Raw genomic sequence first — 25,595 nt, forward strand, 5'->3', positions numbered from 1 at the left:
GACATTGTACAATACAATTCTTTGTGTTCCTTCAAGACTAGCTAGTGCAATTGTCATAAAATCTAATATCTAATATCTAGCCAACCCAAATGATTTTCTCATATTAAATTGATCACTTAATGTGGGAGAATAAACGGGAACAAGTGTTAAGATATAGACATGTGCTTATAGATCTATCTCAACACGGGGCCAATGGTAAAGGGGCCCAAATGAGAGATGGTCTATCAAAGAGAAAGGCTAACAAATGGAGCATAAGACCTTAGGGTTAGCTTCATTGAAGACCTCCAATAATGTGTGTAAAAGGCCTTTGACCTTAGGTAAGCTAGGGCTGAGCTTGAGGCGCGGGAACCCAACCCAGCTCGAGGTGCTTGTCCTGCTTGTCATGCTTGATGACTAAGGTGCTTGAGGTGCTTGAGATTCTTGAGGTGCTTAATTATTGAGATGCTTGAGGTGCTTGACATGCTTGAGATTCTAAGGTTGCACTTGAGGTGAGAACCCAACCCAAGCTTAAAGTGCTTATGAGCCAAGCTTGTGGTGGGAACTGGGCCTATGCATGAGGGGCTTGAGGTGTCAAAAAGTCAAAGATTCAATCCCTACAAGGAGGGGGCGAGCCCTACATGAGGGGGGATGAGAGAGAACACCCACACACTCACACAAGGCATGCATGGTACAAATAAAGCAAAAGGGACACTTGTCAAGTTCCTCCTCATGTTGCCCTCATGGTGTGCCTGAAGCCTATTGGTTGGCCACCCAAGGGGTCCAATAATAATTTAGGAGATTTAATTAAATGATTTAGCATTTATCTAGCCCTCTCTCTCAAAGGGGAAAGGGGACACTTGTCTCAAAGCTACCCTTGCTGATTGTAATGCCTCCTGCTTGTGATTGGCTAGGCCTGGAGGGGTCCAATGAGCTTCAAGCATGAGCTACAAGGGGGCGTCGATCCAAGCAAGCTAGGGGGTTGCTTAGGGGGTATACTCACCCACACACACTCACAAACACTCTCATTGTGTGCTATGCAAAGTGCAAGAGATGCCTCTCCTTCTCCAAGCAAGTAGAGGTTGAGAGCCTACACCAACACTCTTGGATATGGAGTGCAAATCCAACCAAGAGCCATGCTTCAATGCTTAAGCTTGCCATCTCCTTCTTCTTCATTACTATGCTATTATGTATGCTAGCAACAAGAGTTATGATAAGTGAGGAACTAATTCTTTCTCCTACGAAATGTTTCTTCTTCCTCTTCCCTACCCTCATTCCCTGCTAGCTCTCTCCACCTTCGAAGGTGTTTGAGGTCTTGGGACTGAGGCTTGGGATAGTTAAAGCTTTCTTCAAGTTTATGTTATGTTTGTGATGCATGAAGCTTTCCATCTTCATTGCATCACCTAGGTCACAAGGAACACAAAGATTGTATTGTAACAAGTCTCTCTTAATGAGAGAAATCATAATACAAATGCCTATTGGAGGGGGGACCGGCTCCACATAAATCCGGTCCTCAAGTGTTGTCATGTTCTCTAAATTCTCTCTCTTGCAAAAGTATTGTTCATGCCAAGTTAACTAATTGCTATGATTATGTTGCTATCTTCAATTATGTTCACCCCCTATGCTCACAAAGTCATTTCTCAAAAGTACTCTTATTAATTTTCGCTACTCTCAAATTAAATAGGCCAATTCCATTACAACAATGAAGATGAAACCTTCATGCACTAAGCAAAACACTTAGCAAACACAACATCAATTATCCCCGGTCTCAGTCCCATGACCTCACACACCTTCGAAGATGGTGAGAGCTAGCAGTGTATGAGAGTAGATTGAGAGGAAGAAGGAGTATCTTACGAGAAAGATGTACATCTCCTCACATAATCACTCATATTAGCATAGCTTAGCTTAGTAATTAGCATGGTAGAGGAGATGAGCATGCATTGAAGCTTGGCTCTTGGTTGGATTTGCATCCACATGCCAAGAGTGTGTCGATGTAGGCTTCTATCTCACAAGCTTGGAGTAGGTGATGAGCTCTCCATTAAAGCTTGGGAAGAGATAGTCTTTTTCTTGCTTCTCACAGAGACTGTGTGAGAGTGTGTGTGTGATAATGCCTTGCAAAAATCAGCCCCCTCTCTCTCTTGGGCGAGCCGCTCTTGCTAATTGCTCTTGCTATCGTCCCATTGGACCTTCCCAGGGCTAGGCAATGACTATTAAGAAGCATAAGTGATAGCCTTCTGACATGTGTCCCCCTTTCCCCTTTTGTGAGAGCTTTAGGTAATTTAATAATTCAACTAAACTCTCATTGGACCCCTTTGCCTCCTGGCCAATAGGAATCAGGCAAGCCATTGGGCTGCTGAATGCTCATTGGACCCCTTGGGAGACTATCCAATAGTCTTCTAGAGGACTTAATTCTCATTGGTTCTTTTATTAAGTGTTTTTAAATTAATTAAACTAGATTTACTCTAGCCTAATTCTCATTGGTCCACCTCCAAGGCCATCCAATAGGAATTGGGTACACCTTGTGGGCATCTGGCCTAGGGAGCTGACATGTGTCCCTCATTCCCTTTGTGTAAAGGGAGCTTGTGTGTGTGTGTGTGTGTGTGTGTGGATTTCTCTCTCATCTCCTACATGCAAGGCTCGCCCCCTCACAAGTAGGGATTGCAAAGACTTTTTTGTACACACACAAAGCATCCAATTCCCTTAAGGTTGACCTTTGGACACAACCTTTGAATTTTGGAACCTTAGCATTTTGGAAGTCTTAATGGGCTGAACCTTAGGGTCTTTTTAGCCCATTGTTGCACATGGCTCTTTTGCAGATGGCCCCCCCTTTGGATCCCTATTTTCCCTCCTTTGGATCCCAACTGTGGCCGGTCTGCTAGCTTAACAAATATTCTAGCTTTTTCTCCCCTGCACTTCCCCATATTAAATGATCAGTTTAACATGAGAAAATCATTTAGGAGAATTAGATATTGATTATTATGACACACATGGACACTCTTAGGGAGTGCAACAGGGTCTACATGAGATGTAAAAGGTGAATCTACCTCCCTGTATCCTTCATTTACTTCATTAGTTGTAGGTTCATAGCGAATAGCTCTACTAAATGTTTCCATTAGGTGACTTAACACACTAGCACTGGGCTGTGGGGCCAAGACAGGTACTTATTGATTTGGATACTCAAGGTTTGGTGTAGGATGTCCCTCCATCACTCCATAGTCAGAGGAAGTGTCACTAGCACATCGAGGTGTTCGTGGCCCCCAAAATAAGCAATTCCTACCTTGCCATGTGGGTGAAAGTGCAATTTTAAGGAAGGCTTTTTGGAGGGAAAGACTTTTCCTCTATCATAGATGCCCTCTTTACCCTTGGGAGGACTAGGCTATATATATAGTGTAGCTCTCACTATTGATCTCACCAAGGAGGAGGCTATGGAAGATGATACTCTGTGTGTGTGTGTGTGTGTATAAATCAAAGACCGATCCCACGACTATCTTTCTTTTTTCCACCCGCCCAGTGACTAGTTAGAGCCATTTTTTATGTGTAAATTAATTCTTCTTTGAAAGAATTCTTCTCCCTCTCTCCTATGCCTTTTTTTAAAAATAGTTTTTTTTCAAAAATTAAAAAGAAGAACCTTATCGCTTATGAAACTATGGACTGATGACTAAGTGGTGATGTGAGTAACCTGCCAGCTACGGTGGTAACAATTCAAAATAAACCACATGACAATACACAGACAAATAGAATCGACAAGTTTGAACTAACAATGACCATGCAAAATACCAAAATCCCATATCTATAGAGATAATAATCAAAATCAATAGCAAATGCACCCTTCCCAGCCTTTCCTATTAAATTAAAAAATATAACCTCGAACAACAACAGAACGTGCAACTAGAGCTTGGCGCATAATAGTTCCCCAACAACATCACCAAAAATGTCAACTACAGGGGTCTTGCTATGCGTTGTGTGTGAGCCACGAAGGTTGCAAAAGAGACAACCTTGCTACATACAAGCTTGATAGATGCAAACAATGTATCACTCACCTTGCTATTTCGTCATCCAGGAGAGAATCTTGCGCTATAGTGAAGAGGGAGCACAATATCTACTACTCAATCAGCTCGGTGCCATCGTACCATCGCCGATGCTCAATTGTATGCCCCCCCCCTCTCTCTCCCTCACACACACACACACACACACACACACACACACACACACACACACACACACACACACACAGCTAGAGGATGAGGCAAGAGATAAGGATAGAAAAAGAACTCTATATTAGTACCTTGAGAATGACCTCAAAACTAGGTTACAACGTCTTTTATGTGCATCATTCCTTTCACATACGGACGCCCACAATCGACTAGTCAACACTAAATCCTTATCTCATAAAGGTCGTGGTGCACCTCTCATTCACGACCACCCAATCACTGACCATGGACCTATAGATCGACAAGCCCCGTTCATGACTAAATATAATACAATTAATAAGAATGCCATCCTAAGTTATCTCTCTCTCTCTCTCTCTCTCTCTCTCTCTCTCTCTCTTCCCCCCTCTCTCTATGTCTCTTGGGATAGTTTCCTACGGTGTTAAAACTCTCTTCTTCTTCTTCTTCTCAATACTCTTTATGGTCCTTTGTCTTTTTTTGTGGATATATCAAACGGCTCAAGATCAACTTACTCAAAGACCTTAACATTATATACGACGCTTTGTTGTATATATATTGAAAAGAGAGCTTGTAGTGGTGAACTGTGCATGAGAGTAGTCGGGCATCCTAGAATGATTATCTACATGCCATTTGGTTCACACGTGGATTCTAATAGTACACAATTCATTTGTACAGAACTACCCTATAAGCTTCTCCAAGCTATAAAAAACTTTTTGAAGCCTTTGCAATACTTGTTCAAGTCAAATGTGGAGGATAGCAAGATTAAGAGCCACTTGGTGTCAAAAGCACTTGGATAAGTTCCGTGCTGGTGAGACTTCTCTTTTGGCGATACTTCACTATGGATGAGAGTTGGTTGAGAGCAAACTGTGGGGATAAATTCACTTTGGGTGTTCTCCCAACTTTGAGAGCTATTAGATCACGTGATTTAGAGCATGAGGTCAGAGTCAACTCTACTCCAAAGTTTTAGGCAAGCAAACAAGGCTACATCGAACTTTCTACAATGTTGAGTGAACATACATGTCCAAGAATTGGGTGGCATGTAGATGAACCTATCATGAGTGGCTTGCTGAATACAATCATTCATAAAAGAAAACTTGTAATCCTAACTTGAGAGAGAGAGAGAGAGAGAGAGAGAGAGAGAGAGAGAGAGGAGGATATCATAGAGAGAGTGAGAAGGTATCATGCATAGGGTGAGAGAGAGGTACAAAATACCATAGAATAGTGCTAGAGAGATAGAAATTGAGTTAGTGCCCATTGCTTTCCTCACATTTTCAGCACGTAAGTCACTGGTTGAAAGAGAGAAGAAGAAGTTTTAACGCCATAGGAACAATCCCAAGAGAGAGAGAGAGAGAGAGAGAGAGAGAGAGAGAGAGAGAGTAACATTATAAGAAATATCCCAAGAGACCTCAAAGATGAGTCTTGAACTCAAGACTTGTGCGAGTGTGAGGGAGAGAGAGATCCTCGTATCAGCTAGCCGGCCAATAATTTGCGTCCTGTCCACCACGTGAATCTCTAGGGAGAGTCTCGACACACACACACACACACACACAGAGAGAGAGAGAGAGAGAGAGAGAGAGAGAGAGAGCGAGCGAGCTTGGCTACAAATGCAGCTATTGCTTTCACCATCGCGGGAGGGTGGAAGTGGCCAAGCTCAGCTATTGCAATCAGCATCGGCCATTCCAAACACACAAACTTGGCCACTCCGCCTCTCTCTCTCTCTCTCTCTCTCTCTCTCTCTCTCTCTCTCTCTGTCTCTGTCTCTGTCTCTGTCTCTCTCTCTCTCTCTTACTCTCTTAATCATAGCATTCCTGATCATCCTTTGATTACCATTATCCCAAGCTCTGCCTTAAATTAACAAACGATTCAATTCATTTATATCTCCTCACTATCCTGTTATCATTCTTCCTGCAGCCATATAGTATAGTATATCACTAATTATATCATCCTTTTGATTTAGTCGCTAATTGCCCATCTCATCATGAATTATTGCACAATTACATCGCTAATGCGGGATTTGCTTCTCGTAGTTTAAGCTACGAATTGCATACTAATTAACAACATTACTCAGATCCTAATTGATTTGCTGCAATTACAATCAAGATATGGATCAAAAGGCAGCCGCAAGTCTTGATGCAATCAACAGGGAAACGGTCGATCTGGTACTTGGATTTAATTCACAAGAAGATTTAGAAATTTTCTCATGTAGGAAAACGGAGTCTTTTTGAGTGTTTTTCATACAATGAATAACATCATGCGCTTCTGCTCGAGAGGCACCGAATACCTAGCTAGGTATGCAGTGCCTCCCTCACAGAAGCTCATGATGTTGAGGTAAGTCACAATGTGGGAACTATTGTGAGAATTTGTCCAAAAATTATTGTGTTTGTTCTCAGTCTCAACAGTGTCACGATCAACGCTTATCTTAGAGCAATGAAGGCTAAATTAATTGCTCAAGCTAGCAAAGACTCTTTGGTCACAGTGAACACTCAATCAAAGCCAAATTCTAATTTTGATGTTATCTAGTGCTCAATAAGAGGTTTCCATGAAACTTAGAACACTTTCTACTTGTTATGCTTAAAGTTAAATCTTGCTAAGAAATCTTTAGGTTTTCTTTAGCTTTGATTTTTAGCAAAACTCTAGTACGCAACGGTTAGGGTTTATGCCATGCATTTCCTCCTTTTCAATTGCATTGAATCAAGACCATTATCTTTCATGCATTCGATCATAAAGCTTACTTGAATCTTAAGAAAAACCCAAGACTCTTGTTACCGGGATGTGAACTTGTATCTACATATAATTTGCATCAATGAGATAAAATTTGGAGATGAACTTATCATCTACTGCACTAAACTTATAGCAGTCCAAAGCTTCTGGGTTTTTTTTCTGTAATGTGGTAGCTTACTTGGAAAATGTTACAAATAATTTTTTTCTTTATCATGATCACGAGATTTTTGAAATGCAGGAGGACATCCCAATTGAGGAGGTCTTTGAGAACTTAAAATGCTCTCAAAAAGGTCTCACCTCGGAAGAGGCACAAGACAGGGTGAAATTGTTTGGCTACAATAAACTCGAGGAGAAAACTGTAAGTATATGTAACAATATTTAGTTCTTTGATATTTATTCTTTATTTTTTATTCTATGTGTTGGAGAGTGACAGTCTTTCAAAAGCTAGAAAGAGCTTGCACGAAAAGGCATGAGGCAAGGTGAAGCCTTCACCTAGACAAAGACTCGTATGTTGACCAATTGTAGTTGAAAGTCATTTCCATCACAAATTTTGATTAATTTCAAAGCATATGCTGGCTCATTATAACAATGGCGCTCACCACCACTTACCAGAGGGGGCTCGGGAGCTACTAGAAATGAGGATATTTGAGATTAATTGCATTCTTAGCCTAATCATCAATCTTTAACAAATTTGCCAATGCAGTTAGAGGGGGCCAATCACGTGCTCAATGAATTGTCAACACAAATCCAGTGTGATTTCCATTCTTCAAATTTCCAGTCAAAGACAATGTAAAAATACGAGCATATGGCTAAGAAGCTAATCCATGATCGAAACAAAAAGACTACAAACGCACACCACTTGCTAGCTAGCACCATACTAGTGATTTTGGGAATATTCCAATCCTAAGTTTTTGAATACTTATAAGAAGGTTGACCTTGAATAACATATCTTTTAAGATCTCCATGACAACCATTCTCAACTATCTCTCTTTGCCCCTGGTATTCTTCTTCTAGATCAAGCTTTTCTACTACATGTCTACGATAACATGCTTGAATAGCTAACGACAAAGTTCTGTATCTTGTTGCTCGTTGCTATTTTAATCTACAACAAATATGTTAAGTAATGAGCTTTAATGATTTTGCTCTATTGTAGGAGAACAAATTCTTGAAATTTCTTGGATTCATGTGGAATCCCTTGTCTTGGGTTATGGAGGCTGCTGCAATCATGGCTATTATCCTTACCAATCTTGGCACAAAGGTAAACTAGTCTAGCAACCATCGACACTTGGGTAATCTCCCAAAAAATTTACTATGAGAGTATGTTCATTTGAAAGATGTTAACTCATTGGTACACGATCATGTTATCAGAAGCCGAAACCAGATTGGCAAGACTTTATTGGGATACTGACATTGCTAATAATTAACTCCACCATAAGTTTTATCGAGGAGAACAATGCAGGCAATGCAGCTGCAGCTTTAATGGCTAGACTAGCTCCAAGAGCTAAGGTTAGCAATGGGCTACACTTATCTTTAAATTTTTACATTAGTTTTTCACATTATGGAGTCACTAACATACTTTCTTCATGGAGAAAAACATTCTCTCATTTTTTCTCCAAACATGTTTAGATTTTTTAAGAGATACTTTTATTAGGTGCTTCGTGATAGCAAGTGGATAGATGAAGATGCCTCTTTATTGGTTCCTGGAGATATCGTTAGCATCAAGCTAGGCGATATTGTTCCAGCAGATGCTCGTCTCTTGCATGGAGATCCTCTAAAAATTGATCAAGTAAGAGCAAGATTACCAATTGTTATCTCCTAGACAACGTTATCAGAGCTTTGCTAATGATGTTTAACGACATAACTGCCAATTATTAGAGCTTTGCTAATGATGCTAACGACATAACTGCCAATTATTACAAAAAAAATTAGTATAACTTCTTGTGGAAACTTATGGTGATGTTTAACGACATAACCACCAATTTTTACAAAAAAAATTAGTATAACTTCTTGTGGAAATTTGTGATGAAAGTGCATTGAATACAGGGCCTTGTGTGCCCTAAAGCTTTAAAGAAAACTAGCAAAAACAACAATATCAAACATTTTCTTCTGATTACATGTGCATGTGCATTTGAAAGGTCGGCAAATAGATACAACCTATGTGTGCGTATGTGTATCTGCATATACATAAATATCTACGTGTGTGTGGGTACACATATGTACAGGTCTCTTTATGTGTGTGTGTGTGTGAAATTTTGAAGAAAATGTTAATAAAGCTTTTTGCTTTGTGAAAGAAAAGCACAAGTGTTTTGCAATGTTACAATATGCAAAGAAAATGTTCTATTCCACAAACGTTCAACATGAGAATGTACAATACTACACATAAAATTGGTTCAAAATTAGAGAGTTGATGCTATGAATGAATGACAGTCGGCGCTGACGGGGGAGTCGCTGCCAGTGACCAAACACCCCGGCGATGGCGTCTACTCTGGCTCCACTTGCAAGCAGGGCGAAATCGACGCTGTCGTCATCGCCACTGGCGTTCATACTTTCTTTGGGAAGGCGGCTCACCTCGTTGATACCACTCACCAAGTCGGCCACTTCCAAAAGGTACACACGCACACACCGTTAAGTGTACCCATTAAGAGAGAGAGAGAGAGAGAGAGAGAGAGAGAGAGAGAGAGAGAGAGAGAGAGAGAGAGAGAGAGAGATGGTGAAATGAAATGTTCGTATACGACTGTAGAAGGCCTAAAAAACCTTCGACACAAAACTGTTTAGTATAAAAAATGCAAAAGACTAAGATAATAAATGCCAAAATTTGTTCGGTAACATATCTAGATTCTACCATCGCATAAACTCTCTCATCGGCCACTACATCCAGCTTGTGTCTGCATGGTGTGGAACACGTGGGTGTGTGATATTCACTTGGATTGGTGTGTGGGTTTCTTGGAGAGATATTTCCACTTACCAATCACATCCTCCAAGCACCTTGGTGATGAGGGGTACCCCCATTGTTGGTATTCGCATGTGGTTGGCGTTACATGGCGTGAGTATCGATGCATTCCCCCCTTTTGGTTATAGCCTTGATTGATCTTAGTTGCACTGAATTGGGGTCATTTAGGGACATGAATTAAGCCCTCACAGCCATCAGGCACAAAAATTGTGCATGATGAGAGACACACTTTAAGATTGGAGATAGGTAGATACGAGGGAATATTATGAGAAGATCGCATACGTGAGTCATGAGGAGGTGGGGTCAAAGGAGCCTTGTATATGTTGCCGTGTTACTTATTATGAGATCCGAGGGAGGTACCATTGTAACAGACTTGGACACTCCAAGTCAAGAATCAACCGCGACAGCACCAAATAACCACTTCAATTCAGAGATCACCGGCGGAGTTCCGTGCCTAGAGATATTGGCCCCAAAGACTGGCGCCCCTTTCGGTATTTCTTTTTATATTAATCAGATCAAAGTACAAGAGAGTGGCTAGGGTTTCACTCTCAAACTCTGCGTCTAGATGCTCTGAGAAGTGAAGCCCTCACCACTTATTTAAAGATTACAAGGGATGCCCAAAAGCAGAGCCCCAAAAGCTTCAAATCAAAAGCAACTGCTCTTTCTCACACACAGAGAGTCAAAACTTGAAAGCAAAAGCATTCTCTCTCTCTTTCTCATTGCATAGAGTAAAAAGCGAAATTCGCATCGCTCATCATTTAAAATAAAATAAAATAAAATAAATTTTTAATTTTTTATTTTTATAAAGCCTTCGCGATTTTTCAGAAATTAGGGTTTTTGGCAGAAATTAGGGTTTGCAGGAATTTTAGGGTTTCTGGCAGAAATTAGGGTTTCTGATGTCCGCCACGTCATCACTTTGTGACATACCCCCCTCTTGAAAGCATTGTAATCGACCGCGATTACGCTTGCAAAATCGACAAAAGCCATAAACCGTCTTAGGAGACACTGACTGTTAGTACCTATGTACTAGGAACACACATCTAGCACAAGTACAAAATCGACAGACACATCACACGATATCACAGGACATCACCAGACATCACAGGACATCACATGACATTCAACATTCATTTGGATCTTAGACCATGATTTATCGGCAATGTAGCTAGCAATCACATCTAGGTCCAATCGGGACCTCATCGATGTCCGATTGACTAACCCCTATTGCAACCATGTCTATTCGAGATCAATCAGACCAAAATGCTGCAGTCATTTCGGCTATCAGTTCCTGTACTCAAAAGAAGTCAAGAACAAATCAATATCATTATCAGGAATTCCATTTCATAAAGTCATCCAGCAGAATACTGTGAGCTATCAGTATCCCTGAAGCTTAAAGAGACATTGGTGACTTTAGTATCAAAATCAAGGCATCTGTTGAAAAGGGAGCGGAGTGACTCCCCTCTTGTGCATCCCACTGCACCAGATCTCCGGCCAAGCTGAATTCTAGGTTCCGTACAGAGTAGACTATGCTAAACCAAAACATCGAGGTAAAGTTTCACAATCCGAGGAGTATCTGCTAGGTCCTCCTCCTCCATCCACTTCCCATCAAATGCAGGAAAGTTCTTGAACTTAACCAAGAACCGCCTTCGGACTTTACCTTTCTTCGTATCCTTATGTGCCAAAATCTGTTCAGGAACAAGGATCTCCTCGTTTTCTTCCACTTCGGGTTGCTCATCAGGCTCCCCATCATCAGGCACATCACCCTTAACAGGTTTCAAGAGACTCACATGCAATGCATTGTGAATCCTCCAAGTATCTGGCAGTTTCAATTGGAAGGAGACGTCATTTATCTTTTCAGTAATCTGGAAAGGGCCGTAGTATCGCATACTAAGCTTTGGAAAAAGCCTCTCCTTTCCCTTTTTCTTTCGTAGGCGTGCCTTCTCAAAAGTAAGAGCACCCAATCATCCTCCTTCAGTTTCAAGTCGCGACGATGGCGATCCGCTGCCTTTTTCTATCGTTCTTGAGACTTATGCAAAGTCTCGCGAACCTTGGCAAAAGCCGTATCCAAATCTCGCGAATATTCATCCGCTTCAAATATCTAATCTTTCGTGCTCAGGATGGATGGAACCTTCGCAGCACTTTCAACAATCTCAAATGGCGTCTTCCCCGTCGAAGAGTGTATCTTGTTATTGTAGGCAAATTCTACCAAAGGTAAGTTCTTTTCCCATTGAGTCTTCTGATCCGAGATACAAGACTTCAATAAATCTAAAACCACTGAATTGGCAATCTCAGATTGCCGTCAGTCTCCAAGTGGAACGATGACGAGAACTGCAACTGCGTGCCAATGTTCTCCCAAATTGCCTTCCAAAACAAACTCATAAATCTGGGGTCTCTGTCGGAGACAATCGTCTCAGACATGCCATGAAATCGGAAAATCATCGTGATCATTTTGTGTTCTCGGGAGATAAAAAATGAAATCCATTTCAATACTTTTCCAAGGGCGGGTGGGTATGGGTAAAGGCTTTAACAATCCCTGTGCCTTATGCCTGTCAAAATTGACCTTTTGGCATACTAAGCAACTGCGCACAAACTCTTCCACATCCTTTTTGAGTCTCGGCCAATAGTCTTTTTCATCAAGTAGCCTTCCCGAAGGGAGTATCGAGCTACTGTCTCCCCATCCCGTATCCGTGTAAAACCCACCGTATCTGCTTTTCCGAAAGCTGCTTTTCTGTGACAAGAAGTAGTGCCAACTCTGATGGTCTGTACAGACAGTAAAATCCGCTCTGAGTAGGTAATGCCGCCACTGAGTAAGAGCATGGATAACCGCCAAAAGCTCTTTCTCATAAATCTGTGCTGTCATCTCCGGCCTAGAGAACAAACGGCTCTCGTAAGCTATGACATGGCCTTCTTGCATCAAGACCGCACCCAGACTACGACCACAAGCATCACAATATACTTCAAATGACTTCTGCAAGTCCGGCAAAGTCAAAATAGGTCCCGTAGTCAATTTCTCTTTCAGTGTCTGAAAGGCAGTCACCTCTGTGGGTCCCCACGAGAGAGGTACTCCTTTCTGTGTCAAGGTATACAAAGGGGAAGCAACCTCTGCAAACTTTCGTATGAACCGCCTGTAGTACGAACACAGTCCCAAGAAGCTTCTAACTTCATGGACATTCCTCAAATCGGGCCAATCACGGATAGTCTCTATCTTGGCCGGGTCCATTTGCACTCCTATTGCTGACACATTGTGTTTAGAAAAGTGTATCTCTGGTAGGAAAAATTCACTTTTCTTTGCATTAATCACTAACGTGTGATCTCGTTATGCCTGAAAGACTTGAAGCAGATGATCTCTGTGTTCTGCCTCATTCTTGGAGAAAACAATGATGTCGTCAAAGAAAGTGCCAACAAATAGCCTGTACTCTCGAAAAATCTTGTCCATCATCCGGTTAAATGTCGCAGGAGCATTGGTTAAGCCATAAGGCATGACCAAAAACTCGAATAACCCAAAAGTCGTCCGAAAGGGCTGTCTTGTAGACGTCTCCCGGCGCGATTTGGATCTGATGATATCCACTCTTCAAGTCAATCCTGCTAAAGCACGAGGATCCCTGTAACCTGTCGAGTATATCATCGATCCTAGGAATCGGAAATCTGTACTTGATGGTGATTTCGTTGAGAGCGCTATAATCGATACACATTCTCCAAGATCCGTCTTTCTTCAAATCCAACAACAGTGGAGAGCAATACGGTGAAGTACTATGCTGGACAAGACCCTTTTCCAAGAGGTCTTTCACTGGGTTCATAATCTTTTCATTCTGTACTCGGCTCACACGGTAAGGTGGCCGGTTCGGTGGCGTGCTTCCAGGTATCAGATCAATGGTTTGATCTTCAGGCCCTCTGAAAAGCAATCAGCATGAGTGGAGAAAAATCTTGGCGTTCTTTTGATCAGGTCAAAACATATTCAACCTTTATCCATCGTTCAATTCTCTCCCAAAAGAATGAGTAAGACACTGAAGTTGATCAAGTACAATCTCTAAGCCCTTCATTTATCAAAGTCGCTTTCTCGGCCCGGTAGTCAACTACGACGTAGTTCTGGTGGTACCAAGGGATTCCGAGTAGAACGTCACTCGCGTGCCCTGAACACCCCTGTCATTGCAAACAAAGTTTGCCAATGCTTGGTGTAATGGCAACATCCCATCCGGGTGCTAGTTGAACTACCTCCGCCTGTGGCGTCAGTCTGTCGGGCGTAATTCCAAATCGAGCCGCCAATTCCAAGTGAAAAGAAGTTGGCCTTGGCTCCTTCAAAAGAGCTTCCTGATCCTTCACTTTGCCCCAAAAAGCAGCAAAGTTTGTACTTTCATTCATTTGATTCGGTGCAAGTCCCACGCCATGTGGTACCAATTCTGCTTTTCTATCTGCCTTTTCTGCCACGTTCCTCAGCTGCTCTCGAACTCTCAGGCCTGTCGTCGTTCTTTATCATTTTGTTCTTTCTGTGCCTTTTTAGGGCACTTCGCGGAGATTGTCCATGTTCCCCGCATCCAAAGCACTTCCCCTCTCTGATGAAGCGAGCTCTCTCCTCAGGAGTATGCTTGGGTCGTGCATCCTTTTTCTTTGGGTTGCTCTTTTTCTTTCTACTTTCATTCCCAGAAGTCTGTTCGGCTCGTTGTGTCATGGCCTCATCTGTGGGGTAGGTCAGACTGCCAGAGTGAATTGGCAAAGCCCCGCTTCGCATGACTCATCAACTCCTGAATAGAAGTTGACTTCTGTTCCAAGCAGCGATCTCGGATCTCTGTAGGTAGACCCAAGGTGAACTGCTCAATCTGTTCTCTGAACGAGATCTTCTTGAATGAAGAGGCGGGTAGAAAAGAGCTCCAGAATCTTTCACAGAAGCATTGATTGTATCTTTCTTGGTCATCCAAAGATGGTTCCAAGCAGCTCGTATATCTCGTTCATATTCTTGCGTCAACCAAGAATAAATAAAAAGCTTTTTAAATTTCAGCCATTTAACTGGCGCAGTCTTGTTTAAAAGAAGCGTGGACCACCAAGTACGAGCATTCCCCTTAAGGTAAGAGGTAGCTCTCCAAATCTTGGAGTGCTTTGAATAGCGTCCTCCGGCGAAAGCAATGTCAAACTGCTGTATAAAAGACAAAGCCTTCGCAGCATATGAGTATCCTGAAAAAGTATCAAACTTGATCGAGTGGCCACCTTCCTTAAACTCTCGGACTTTCTTGCTTTTATCTTCGAGAAAGTCATACTGGTTGGCTTTGTAAAAATTCTTCTTGTTAGCATAGAAGTTTCCATCATCAGAATCTGAGCTGTTTGTAGACGAGTCCTCAGTAGAACTGTCAGTCCCTGGGCGAGATTTAGTCTTCTTTGCCTTTTTCTTGTCCTTTTCGAAGCTTTGTTTCTTGCTTCGCTTTTTACCTTTTTTGTCTTCTTCGCTCGAATCTGAAGAGCTAGAAGAACTGTCAGAAGAAGAAGAAGAAGAAGAAGAACTGGGTACTTCTTCAAATCGAACACGCTTCTTCTGTTTCTTTGCCTTGTCAAATGTCGACTGACGACCCAAATATCCCGGGAAGTCAATGCTTTTCTTCTGCTTTTTGCCGTGCTTTTTGGCTTTCTTTTGCGCGTCAAAAAGCTGAGCAATCCGTGCATCAACCACCTCTTCTAATTCCTTCTCTGAATATTTCTTGTGAGCAAAAGGTTTCTTGAGAGTGGGTGTAGTGGTTTTCTGCCACTGCTCATGCACTTCTTGAAAAGAAGTCTCGCTCATATATAATTTTGTGTCCTTCGCAAAATTGAGCATCATCTTCGTTGCATCGCCGATCAACTGGCGACGCTCCATCTCTCGCCGCTCTGCTTGAGTAGCCCTTGGCGGGCCATACTCTCTGCCGGAATCTTCGTTGTGATCTCTGCCCGCATCTCTAGATGCAGAGGGAGTCGACTGATCCTTGCGTGAAGCCATAGGTGCCGCGGAAAAAAATTGGGGATCGGATTTCCCGTAGAAGAGAAATCGGCCGTGCTCTGATACCACTGTAACAGACTTGGACACTGCAAGTCAAGAATCAACCGCGACAACACCAAATAACCACTTCAAAACAATTCACAGATCACAATAGATTTGCACTGGCCCGGCGGAGTTCCCCGTGCCTAGAGATATTGGCCCCAAAGACTGGCGCCCCTTTCGGTATTTCTTTTTATATTAATCAGATCAAACTACAAGAGAGTGGCTAGGGTTTCACTCTCAGACTCTGCGTCCAGATGCTCTGAGAAGTGAAGCTCTCACCACTTATTTAAAGATTACAAGGGATGCCCAAAAGCAGAGCCCCAAAAGCTTCAAATCAAAAGCAACTGCTCTCTCTCTCACACAGAGAGTCAAAACTTGAAAGCAAAAGCATTCTCTCTCTCTTTCTCATAGCATAGAGTAAAAAGCGAAATTAGGGTTTGCAGGAATTTTAGGGTTTTTGGCAGAAATTAGGGTTTCTGCTGTCCGCCACGTCATCACTTTGTGACAACCATTGCCTTTTGGAAGGCTTTGGACCACTACATTGGATCAAGTGCTTTGAAGATCAAAGGCACTTTGGGCTCTTTTGATGCAGTCTGGAGCCTAGGCATCCTTGAAAAACAAGAGAGTGGTGGGTCGTGTGTTGCCAACGTAGAGAGCCATCAAAGACTTTTTCATTGCCAATACTAAAGCTCCACCCGCCTCTACTCCCTCACCCATTGGCCTACCTTGTCTGATGTTTTTCTTCTCAAGTAACATTGGCGAGTACCATTTGTAGAGCAAGATGTCCACAACCACGTGGACCACTTTTATAGCTTCAACACCATCAAGAGATTTGAGCCATCATTAAATAATATCGGAGGACTAATGCACGGTGATTCAGCAGTTTCTCCCAGCCCTGATGGGACCACTATGATGAACAAATTTTCTTACATTTTATGATGAGAGATTCATCATCAGTTGTGCTGTTCTCCATGATGGTCTTGCAAACAGGTTCACAATGGTACCAATAGAAAATCCTCTAGGCTTTATAGACTGGCTTTGTTTCTAGAAGTAGGTTCAGAATGTCCACATGACACATAGAGTTATGAGCATAAAAAAGAGGGCGGGACGGCAAGTGGGGGCGGGAAGCCTGAAAAAGGGCGTCCCCTGTTACTATGGACACACCGCTCTATTTTAGACGTGGTGCTAGATATAGTACATGACCACATCAAGAAGGGTATATTGTAGGAGAGGTTGCCTTAGGTGTTCGGGACTCGGGAGAAACATTCTGACAGACCTTTAGAGAAGAGAGGTAGTGTGTTGGTGAAGCTCCCTTCCATGGTGTGGCTTTCAGTTGAAGATATGTTAGATAGCGCAGTATGGAGACTGAAATACAGGGGCATCAGTAATGGTACAAGTAGAAGAAACAATAGTTGAAGGGGGTGGGAAAGTATCGACAATGTACTCAGGTTTTCCGGGCACTATTTTGGCATTGATGATGTCGAAAGCTCATTATCCCAGCTTTAAAACAACTCCCGCAACTCATTCATGGTTAACGGACAGTATTATCACTGTACTGCAAGTCACAGAGGAGCCCATTTTTGGGCTTCCAAGTTCCCGTCCCCACTCGCCGTCCCGCCCTCTCTTTTACACTAAAAATCCATTTGAGCCCCGTCCCCCGTCCCTTGTCCCCACTCCTCGGGACGTGTTCCTTGTGACTATGCTGGCCACCTACCTTGAGGCGCTCTACCTTATTAACTTGGCACTGTTGGCAGTTTAGTACGTACTGAGAAACCTCGGTCCTCGGGACTGGGAGTTAAAATCACCTGCATCCAAGACATGAGATCTCCTCTTCCTTTACTAGAATAGGATGAATTCTCCTAGCCATCCATACATAAAATGTGGAACAAGGCTCCACTCAACCTGTGTCACAGATCTTCACTTACACGACTAAAATAGGATGCATCCTCCTGACAGTCTATAAAGAATGTGTGGGACAAGTCTTCCTCTCAACCTGTGTCACAAACAACAAGGGGTTGGACCAAGGAGATGAGACCTTTGAGTAAACCAGCCTCCCTACTGGAACCAAATTCAAAAAGGCAGCACAAACCTTAAGATCCCTCAACCTCTGTTAATATGGTGAAGAGAAAAATCATGAAGCGCATTGGCTGAAGAAAGACCACATCATGAAGAGGACTGTAAAGAGATCATATCAACCTATAGGGGTTGGCATCTCTCAGCTGAGAATCTGAATGTTTCTATTGTCAAGGTCAACGAAGTGACTCAAATGCCACATCAACAATGTGACATTGGAAGGAGAGGCAAAACACGGTGGTGAAGAGTTGGTTTCTGTCTATGGAGTCTCCATTGACTCTGGGTCAGTCAAATGACTTTCTAGCTAATCATGCTTGTCTAAATGAACCCATTCTATGCATGGTTTTGCGTGTGTAGTATGTACTATTGTTGTGGGAGAGGGCAAGACTGTAGAGATGGAAGTTTGTGTTCGGTGTAGAGTTCCGAATAAGACCGCTCATCACTTGGTGGAAAGAAGATGCTGGAGCTGAGGTAAATGAAGTAGAGAATGCTAACTGGTAAGCTAAACATTTGACTTGATTGAAAGCCATCTTTTAAGTCCTTTTAGCAATTCAAAGGTGTTAACATCCAGAAGTAGTAAATTTAGACATGAAGCTACTTCACTTCAAGCTGGTACCTTATATAAACCTACTGCCCTGTACACGAGATTCTTTCTCTCTTTCAAAACACATCAAAAGACTCATGGAGAATATGAAAATTTGTGAAATAGACATATAATAGCCACAATTGGATTAGAATGCGAGAACTGCGTAGCTGCATGGCATCCAATGTTCATGATAGTTATAAGAGATGCAAGTAAAGGGAAAATGGCAAAAGAAAATATTGTTGGTAAGGTTCCAACCCATAAACCTAAACTCCCATTGTATTATAACACATGAATACTGCTGAAGGATTGATATGACCCACTAATTGACTATTGCATGCAGGTGCTATCAGCTATTGGGAACTTCTGTATTTGTTCGATAGCCATAGGCATGGTGATTGAGATCATCGTAATGTATGCAATTCAGCGTCTCGGCTACAGGCAGGGCTTGGACAACCTTCTTGTACTCCTGATTGGAGGTATCCCCATTGCCATGCCCACAGTTCTGTCCGTGACCATGGCCATTGGATCTCACCGTCTCTCCCAACAGGTACGTGCTCTTCACGTCGTTCTCTCTTTTGCTGTTTAACCAACATCTACTAGCTAGATAGGAAATGCAATTAAGAATATTTTTGCAAAATTAGGGGATGAATTTGTTGTCTAGAGTTGCATAAAAGATGGTTGCCGGATTCCTGTCTTGATGTCTAGAGTTTAGTTTTACGGATATTGAGGTGGGTGATTATTTTGAAACTTTCCTTTCCCTTCCTTTCTATCTTTCTTTCTATCTTATAAACCGTTGGGGAATGGGAGTATAATGGGGAAGATACAGTTTGTGGAACCTATACTTTAACCTGTTTAGGGAGCTATCTTCTATGGACTATTGAATTAGGCCTGATTACTATCTTTGCGTGAGTTTTGCTGTCTTTCTTCTTCCTTTGGCATCATCTTGAAACACAGTCAGGAATTTAAGGATATTTTGATGCCTGCCTGTCTTTTCTTCTTATATAGCATCTGATGTTCTAGTCTGATTTCCTTTTTTTTCTGTAGGGAGCAATCACCAAAAGAATGACGGCCATAGAGGAGATGGCTGGCATGGATGTGCTTTGCAGTGATAAGACAGGCACTCTGACCTTGAACAAGCTAACAGTTGACACGAGTCTAGTAGAGGTTTGTCATTAACTTTGCAACTAAGTAAACAAACTGCAGAAAGTAGGCGAATGGTGAAAGATCATGTTTTGAGTTTTACTCATCCGTGAAGTACTGCAATGTGAATCTGTATGCATTGTCAAACTAGGTGTTTGTCAAAGGAGTTGAGAAGGCAGAGGTGATTGTGATGGCAGCAAGAGCATCCAGGACCGAGAATCAAGATGCCATTGATGCTGCAATTGTTGGGACATTACCAGATCCAAAAGAGGTAATCTAATCAATGGAGTTAATGGAGTCCCCGGTACATGTTATGGGTTGCATGTATTAGGCACACAGAAGAAGTGCGGTATGCATGTCGATAGTCTCTATTTAATGCGCCTTAATTTTGGCAGTTCTGTTGTACATCTATTTCGCTACTCATCTGATCAAGAAAATGTGTGGCTTTCTTTCAATCAACAGGCTCGAGCAGGAATTCGTGAGGTTCATTTCTTACCCTTCAACCCTACAGACAAGCGGACAGCCATCACATACTATGATGCTCAAGAAAGCATGCATAGAATAAGCAAGGGTGCACCAGAGCAGGTAAAAATGCAGTTATTCTACTTCAATTTGTTGTTGTCTAAAGCTAACTTAATTGGTTTATCTTTGCCAATTTCCTTCAGGATGTGCATGCATATGTAGCTCATCACAAACTGTCTTTTAACTTAAAATGCTTCAGATTCTAGCTCTAGCCCATAACAAGAAAGATATTGAGGCTCGAGTGCATTCTGTTATCGACAAATTTGCAGAGAGAGGTCTCAGGTCTCTAGCAGTGGCAAGGCAGGTAAAGGCCATACAGATTTTCTTAATGTGTTTGTCCATTCGAATAAAATTAACAGTTTTGAATTTCTTGAACCTTGTGAAAATCCATATGCATGAAGGTTTTCAATGTTGGAGTTGTATTAGAGACCTTTTCTTTGGTCACTAGCCATTGGTATCTTGTTTTTATGCTTTGATGTGGCTCTTGTTACTTTTGATAAGCACAGACTGTACCAGAAGGTGTCAAGGAAAGTCCTGGAGGTCCTTGGGAGTTTGTTGGTTTACTGCCTCTCTTCGATCCTCCTCGCCATGACAGTGCAGAGACAATTCAACGTGCACTTAATCTTGGCGTTAGTGTTAAAATGATAACTGGTATGGGCCGGGGCAGCCTGTTATTTTTTTATTTACTGTAAGCTTCAGCATTTAGGTGTAGGCAATTGTAGTATCAATGAGGCCACTAGGGCCCCACACATGCAAGATTTCATGTTAGTTTCCAACAACAGTGTGGAGAAAGAGTTTATACACATAGCCTTCATCTTTCAAGTTCTTGAAAAGATTTCAGTGTGGGAGTCTTCAATCGCTAGGTTAATGTTCAATGGAAAACATGCTGATCGAGTAATAAACTTATAGTTTAGTTGATGAATAATTGTCAGCTTTCAATATTTTGACAGAGTAGGATGATTGGAAAGGCGTCAAGCAATGGAAGATAACTAACAGAAACACATTCATTTCGTAGGTGACCAGCTTGCTATCGGAAAAGAGACAGGAAGACGCCTCGGGATGGGTACCAACATGTACCCTTCGTCTGCTCTTCTTGGGCAAAGCAAGGACGAGGCAATTGCTGATCTTCCCATTGATGAGCTAATAGAGGCGGCTGATGGTTTTGCTGGTGTATTTCCTGGTTAGTAACGATTTGTGTGATCCGGTGGCATTGACAACACTCCTTGGACTCTTACTTGCGTTCTCTTGTAGAGAGAAGGGAAATATCTTTTTGATTGATGCAATTGAGGATTCAGAACCTTTGCATGTCTTTTTTAAACAAATTAGTGCAAGAGAATTGTGAAGTGGTGTTCTCGTAAATGCCAGGTTGATGTTTGTAATGAAAATTGGTTTTGCAGAGCACAAGTATGAAATAGTCAAGAGGTTGCAAGCGAAAAAACATATTTGTGGTATGACTGGAGATGGTGTTAACGATGCTCCTGCACTTAAGAAAGCGGACATTGGTATTGCAGTGGCTGATGCGACAGATGCTGCTCGAAGTGCATCTGACATCGTGTTGACAGAACCTGGACTAAGTGTCATCATTAGCGCTGTTCTCACAAGTAGAGCCATTTTTCAAAGGATGAAAAATTATACAGTAAAGTTTCACTCATCTTTTTTGCCGACTGGTTCATTATTGCAAACTAAATATGTTGAAAGTAAGGTGCTCATTGAAATTCTATTTGTGAATGTGATGCTCTTGAGCTTAATCATGTTAGCTTACACTTCTGTTGGAGTTATTAAGCCTTTCGGTTCTTCATTAACGTGTGTGTCATATTTGCAGATTTATGCTGTGGCCATTACTATCCGTATAGTGGTATGTCTTATTTGTGGACGAGTCAACTTAATGCACTCATGAACATTAAAGTTTTGCTTATGTTTTACGATATCAACAGCTTAAAATGAACGATATTTTATTATCTTACAGCTTGGCTTCATGCTTTTGGCCCTGATTTGGAAGTTTAATTTTCCTCCATTTATGGTGCTCATCATTGCGATTTTGAATGATGGTAAGCATAGCGGTGCTGCAGTTTGTGATGAAAAGTACTAGACATAAGTTGTAAGAGAACCTTGGCAGAAAATTGCGTAGTTTTCTGAATTCTAAGATGCCTCAATACTATGGATGTACGTGTTGAATTGTAAAATCTTTTGTTGGATCCAAGGGACCATCATGACTATCTCAAAGGATAGGGTGAAGCCATCGCCCACTCCGGACAGTTGGAAGCTTGCAGAGATTTTTACTACAGGAATTGCTATTGGAACCTACCTAGCAGTGATGACTGTCATTTTCTTCCACCTTGCTCATGGCACAACATTCTTTAGTGTAGGTCATCGGACTCTTTTATTTTTTGTGGAGTTAATGAATCTGTTTATTTTTATTTTGGAAAAATTACCAAAATACTTCTGAAATTTGTGGAAATTTTCAAAAAATTTCAAAAATTCCCTGTATCATTTTTAGGGGGATTACCCCAATTTTTTCAAAGTCTAACCGTTTGACAATAGAGATCTATCTTCAAGTGTCTTGGACAAAACTATTCACCAACGAGCTCACATAGAGAGGAATCTGTGTTTATATATAATGAACGACTTCATCTTGAGAGCCCAAAATACCATCTAAAATCCTAGCTCTATGATCTTCTGTCGAGAAAGGCCCAATCTTCCTGTGAAAGCTGCAAAACAATTGTCTTTGGAGATGTTTGCGAGGTGAATGAGGGGAATTTTGGAAACATTGAAGGGCATTTTGGGAATTTTTGGCTAAATATGGTGGGTATATTGGGATTTTTTCTAATTTGAGGGGCATATTGGGAATTTCCACAAATTTCAGGGATGTTTTGGTAATTTTTCCTTTTATATTCTGTGCTTATACAAGTATTTGATTTCATCATTGTCGCTTGATTTTGTTTGTTCCAGGCCTCTCTAGCCTTTGTTCATCTCCTCTTTTGTTTGTAGATTCATGCCTTCCTAAATCCCAAAGATGTCTCTATGAGTCTTGAACTCAAGACCTAATGCTTCAGAGCGAACTGGGATATCACCCAAGTGTGGTAGATTGGTTATCCGAGTTCAGGTCTTGAGTTCAAAACTTGTTGTATAGATCTTTGAGGTCTCTTGGGATTGTTCCTATGATGTTAAAACCTTTCCTCTCTTCTTCTCTCTATGCAATATTTATAAATGCATTCATTGTTTGGCAGTTTTGGAGAAAACTACATAGCAATAAACAATTTAAATCTGCAAAAGTTTTCAATCTGTGAGAAGTCTGCATTGTAAGGATGTTTGTTTTTTGAGTTGTTCAGAAACATTTTAATGTGGAGGATATACGGCACGAAAGGGAAAAGCTGCATGCTGCAGTGTATCTGCAAGTGAGCATCATTAGCCAGGCCCTCATCTTCGTCACGCGTTCGCGAGGGTTCTCTTTTATGGAGAGGCCCGGCTTTCTCCTCTGCATAGCTTTTCTAATTGCTCAACTGGTAAGTTCCAGTTCTCTCTCTCTCTCTCTCCCTCACACACACACACACACGCACGCACGCACGCACGCACGCACACGGCACCATTCTCGGGGCTTTTCACATTGTTTGATAAGGATGCATACACCTTTTCCTCCCTGTACATTTTTCTTCTCTACTTGAAGCATCTGTACTTTTTGTTTTTGAGATAGAATGGGTCTTGTTCAAGAATAGTCTCTTGTATATACTATGAATGGTGTTCAATAGTCTAATTAGCAGCCTACACACTCGCACGTGCACAAACATGCACGCACACACATGCACGGGAAAGAGCCTATTTTTTCAATCCACTACACAATCCATGCACTCACTTTCAAAATGTCACAAGGCTGTAATGCATGTTGGTCATTATGGGGATATACTTGATTTGTCCAGGTTGCAACAGTGCTCGCGGCTGAAGCAAACTGGCCATTCTGCCACATAAAGGGCATTGGCTGGAAGTGGTCTGGTGTAATTTGGCTCTACAACTTTGTTACCTACTTTCCTTTGGATTTCATCAAATTTGCAGTTAGGTACATGCTCAGTGGCAAGGCTTGGACCAACATCACCGAGCGCAAGGTGAGGTTTGATGCGCAGAGATTCATAAGGTTGTAGTTTTCATTTGTATGCGTGCGTGTGTGTGTGTGTGTGTGTGAGAGAGAGAGAGAGAGAGAGAGAGAGAGAGAGAGAGAGAGAGAGGAAGAAGAAGAAGAGTATTTTAACGTCGTGGGAAATTATCCCAAGAGACCTTAAAGGTCTATCCGATGAGGAGAGTTGAACTCAAGACCTTTCTATCACCCCAAGTGTGGTACATTGGTTACCCCAGTTGCCTCTCAAACAACAGGTCTTGAGTTCAAGAGTCGTCGGATAGATCTTGAAGCTCTCTTGGGATCGCTTCCTGCGATGTTAAAATTCTTCTTCTCCTCCTCTGCCATCCTTTGTATGAAGCTCATAGTTTGCGAATGTGGCTGTGCTTTCCTGCCTTAGGTTGCCTTCACCACTCAAAAGGACTTTGGAAAGGAGGCCAGAGAGGTAAAATGGGCCCATGCCCAAAGAACATTACATGGGCTGCAACCCAAGAACACCAGGATGCTTACTGAGAGAAGTACTTTCCAAGAGCTCAATGAAATGGCTGAGCAGGCTATGCGACGAGCCGAGATTGCCAGGTTTATGTTATATGAATTATTTATGGAGAGATTTACTTGCGCATTATGCACACAAAGAATGCATACATTGTGCAATGTGCAATTTTCATATGTATGAACATCGTATATATACGCATGTTTGCTATGATTTGTAGCCATGTTGTGTGTGTGTGCACGCGCGCGCGCATTTTTGGGAAACTAAAAGTAAAGCATGACATTGGAACTCCGGAGTAGAACTGCACAAATCTCTCCAATCCTTCTTGCCCTTTGCTCCTTCATCTGCAACTTTCTCGTATACTTTTGGGCTACTTTGCCACATATGCATGTCACTTGTACATCTAAACATGCTCACATATGCATACATACGCATATATGACATTATGAATGTGCATTGAGTGCATGACATGTGTCATGAATGCATTTGTCCAGGTATGCACATTTGTTTTATGCCAATCATGTTCATAGAACACATATCGTGGAACTTGGGTTTTATATGTTTTCTTGAATGAAAATTTTATGCCAACTTATCATATATAGGTTGCGAGAGTTGCACACTCTCAAGGGCCATGTGGAAGCAGTGCTAAGGCTAAAGGACATCGATGTGGGTGTCATTCAACAATCTTACACAGTTTAAAGTCAATCTTGCCAACACCAAATTTTTTGTGCTCATCGAAGTATAAAGTCCAACATTCAATTATTATGGAGAAAAATGCTGATGAAGGAAAAGCTAGGAAAGTGGTGGTAGATTTTTCTCAATCTCAAATAAATATTCAATTGTGCTTAATGACTCTCTC

At 41.8% G+C, this 25,595-nt stretch overlaps 1 protein-coding gene across 2 annotated transcripts; it reads left to right on the top strand.

The window, feature by feature from the left end:
* The first annotated feature begins 5,778 nt into the window (after positions 1–5,778).
* On the top strand, positions 5,779–25,585 carry LOC147435818 (plasma membrane ATPase 1-like). 2 transcript variants are annotated; one of them, XM_086488739.1, is made up of 21 exons: positions 5,779–6,304; positions 7,105–7,224; positions 8,020–8,124; positions 8,235–8,372; positions 8,518–8,652; positions 9,294–9,473; positions 18,817–19,023; positions 19,521–19,640; positions 19,768–19,887; positions 20,079–20,201; positions 20,338–20,442; positions 20,645–20,789; positions 21,154–21,318; positions 21,536–21,774; positions 21,961–21,993; positions 22,105–22,186; positions 22,340–22,500; positions 23,468–23,641; positions 24,053–24,235; positions 24,644–24,822; positions 25,339–25,585. In XM_086488739.1, exons 1-21 carry the CDS (start codon positions 6,248–6,250, stop codon positions 25,433–25,435), a joined length of 2,868 nt encoding a protein of 955 aa, XP_086344865.1. In that variant the 5' UTR covers positions 5,779–6,247; the 3' UTR covers positions 25,436–25,585. The 2 variants fall into 2 exon arrangements, with proteins under 2 accessions (XP_086344865.1, XP_086344866.1); XM_086488740.1 differs by lacking the exons at positions 8,235–8,372; positions 8,518–8,652 and having other exon boundaries at positions 5,783–6,304.
* Positions 25,586–25,595: the final 10 nt, after the last annotated feature.

This window comes from Adiantum capillus-veneris, chromosome 18 (assembly GCF_014529385.1).
Source record: "Adiantum capillus-veneris isolate H3 chromosome 18, ASM1452938v2, whole genome shotgun sequence".
Classification (NCBI taxonomy): Eukaryota; Viridiplantae; Streptophyta; class Polypodiopsida; order Polypodiales; family Pteridaceae; genus Adiantum; species Adiantum capillus-veneris.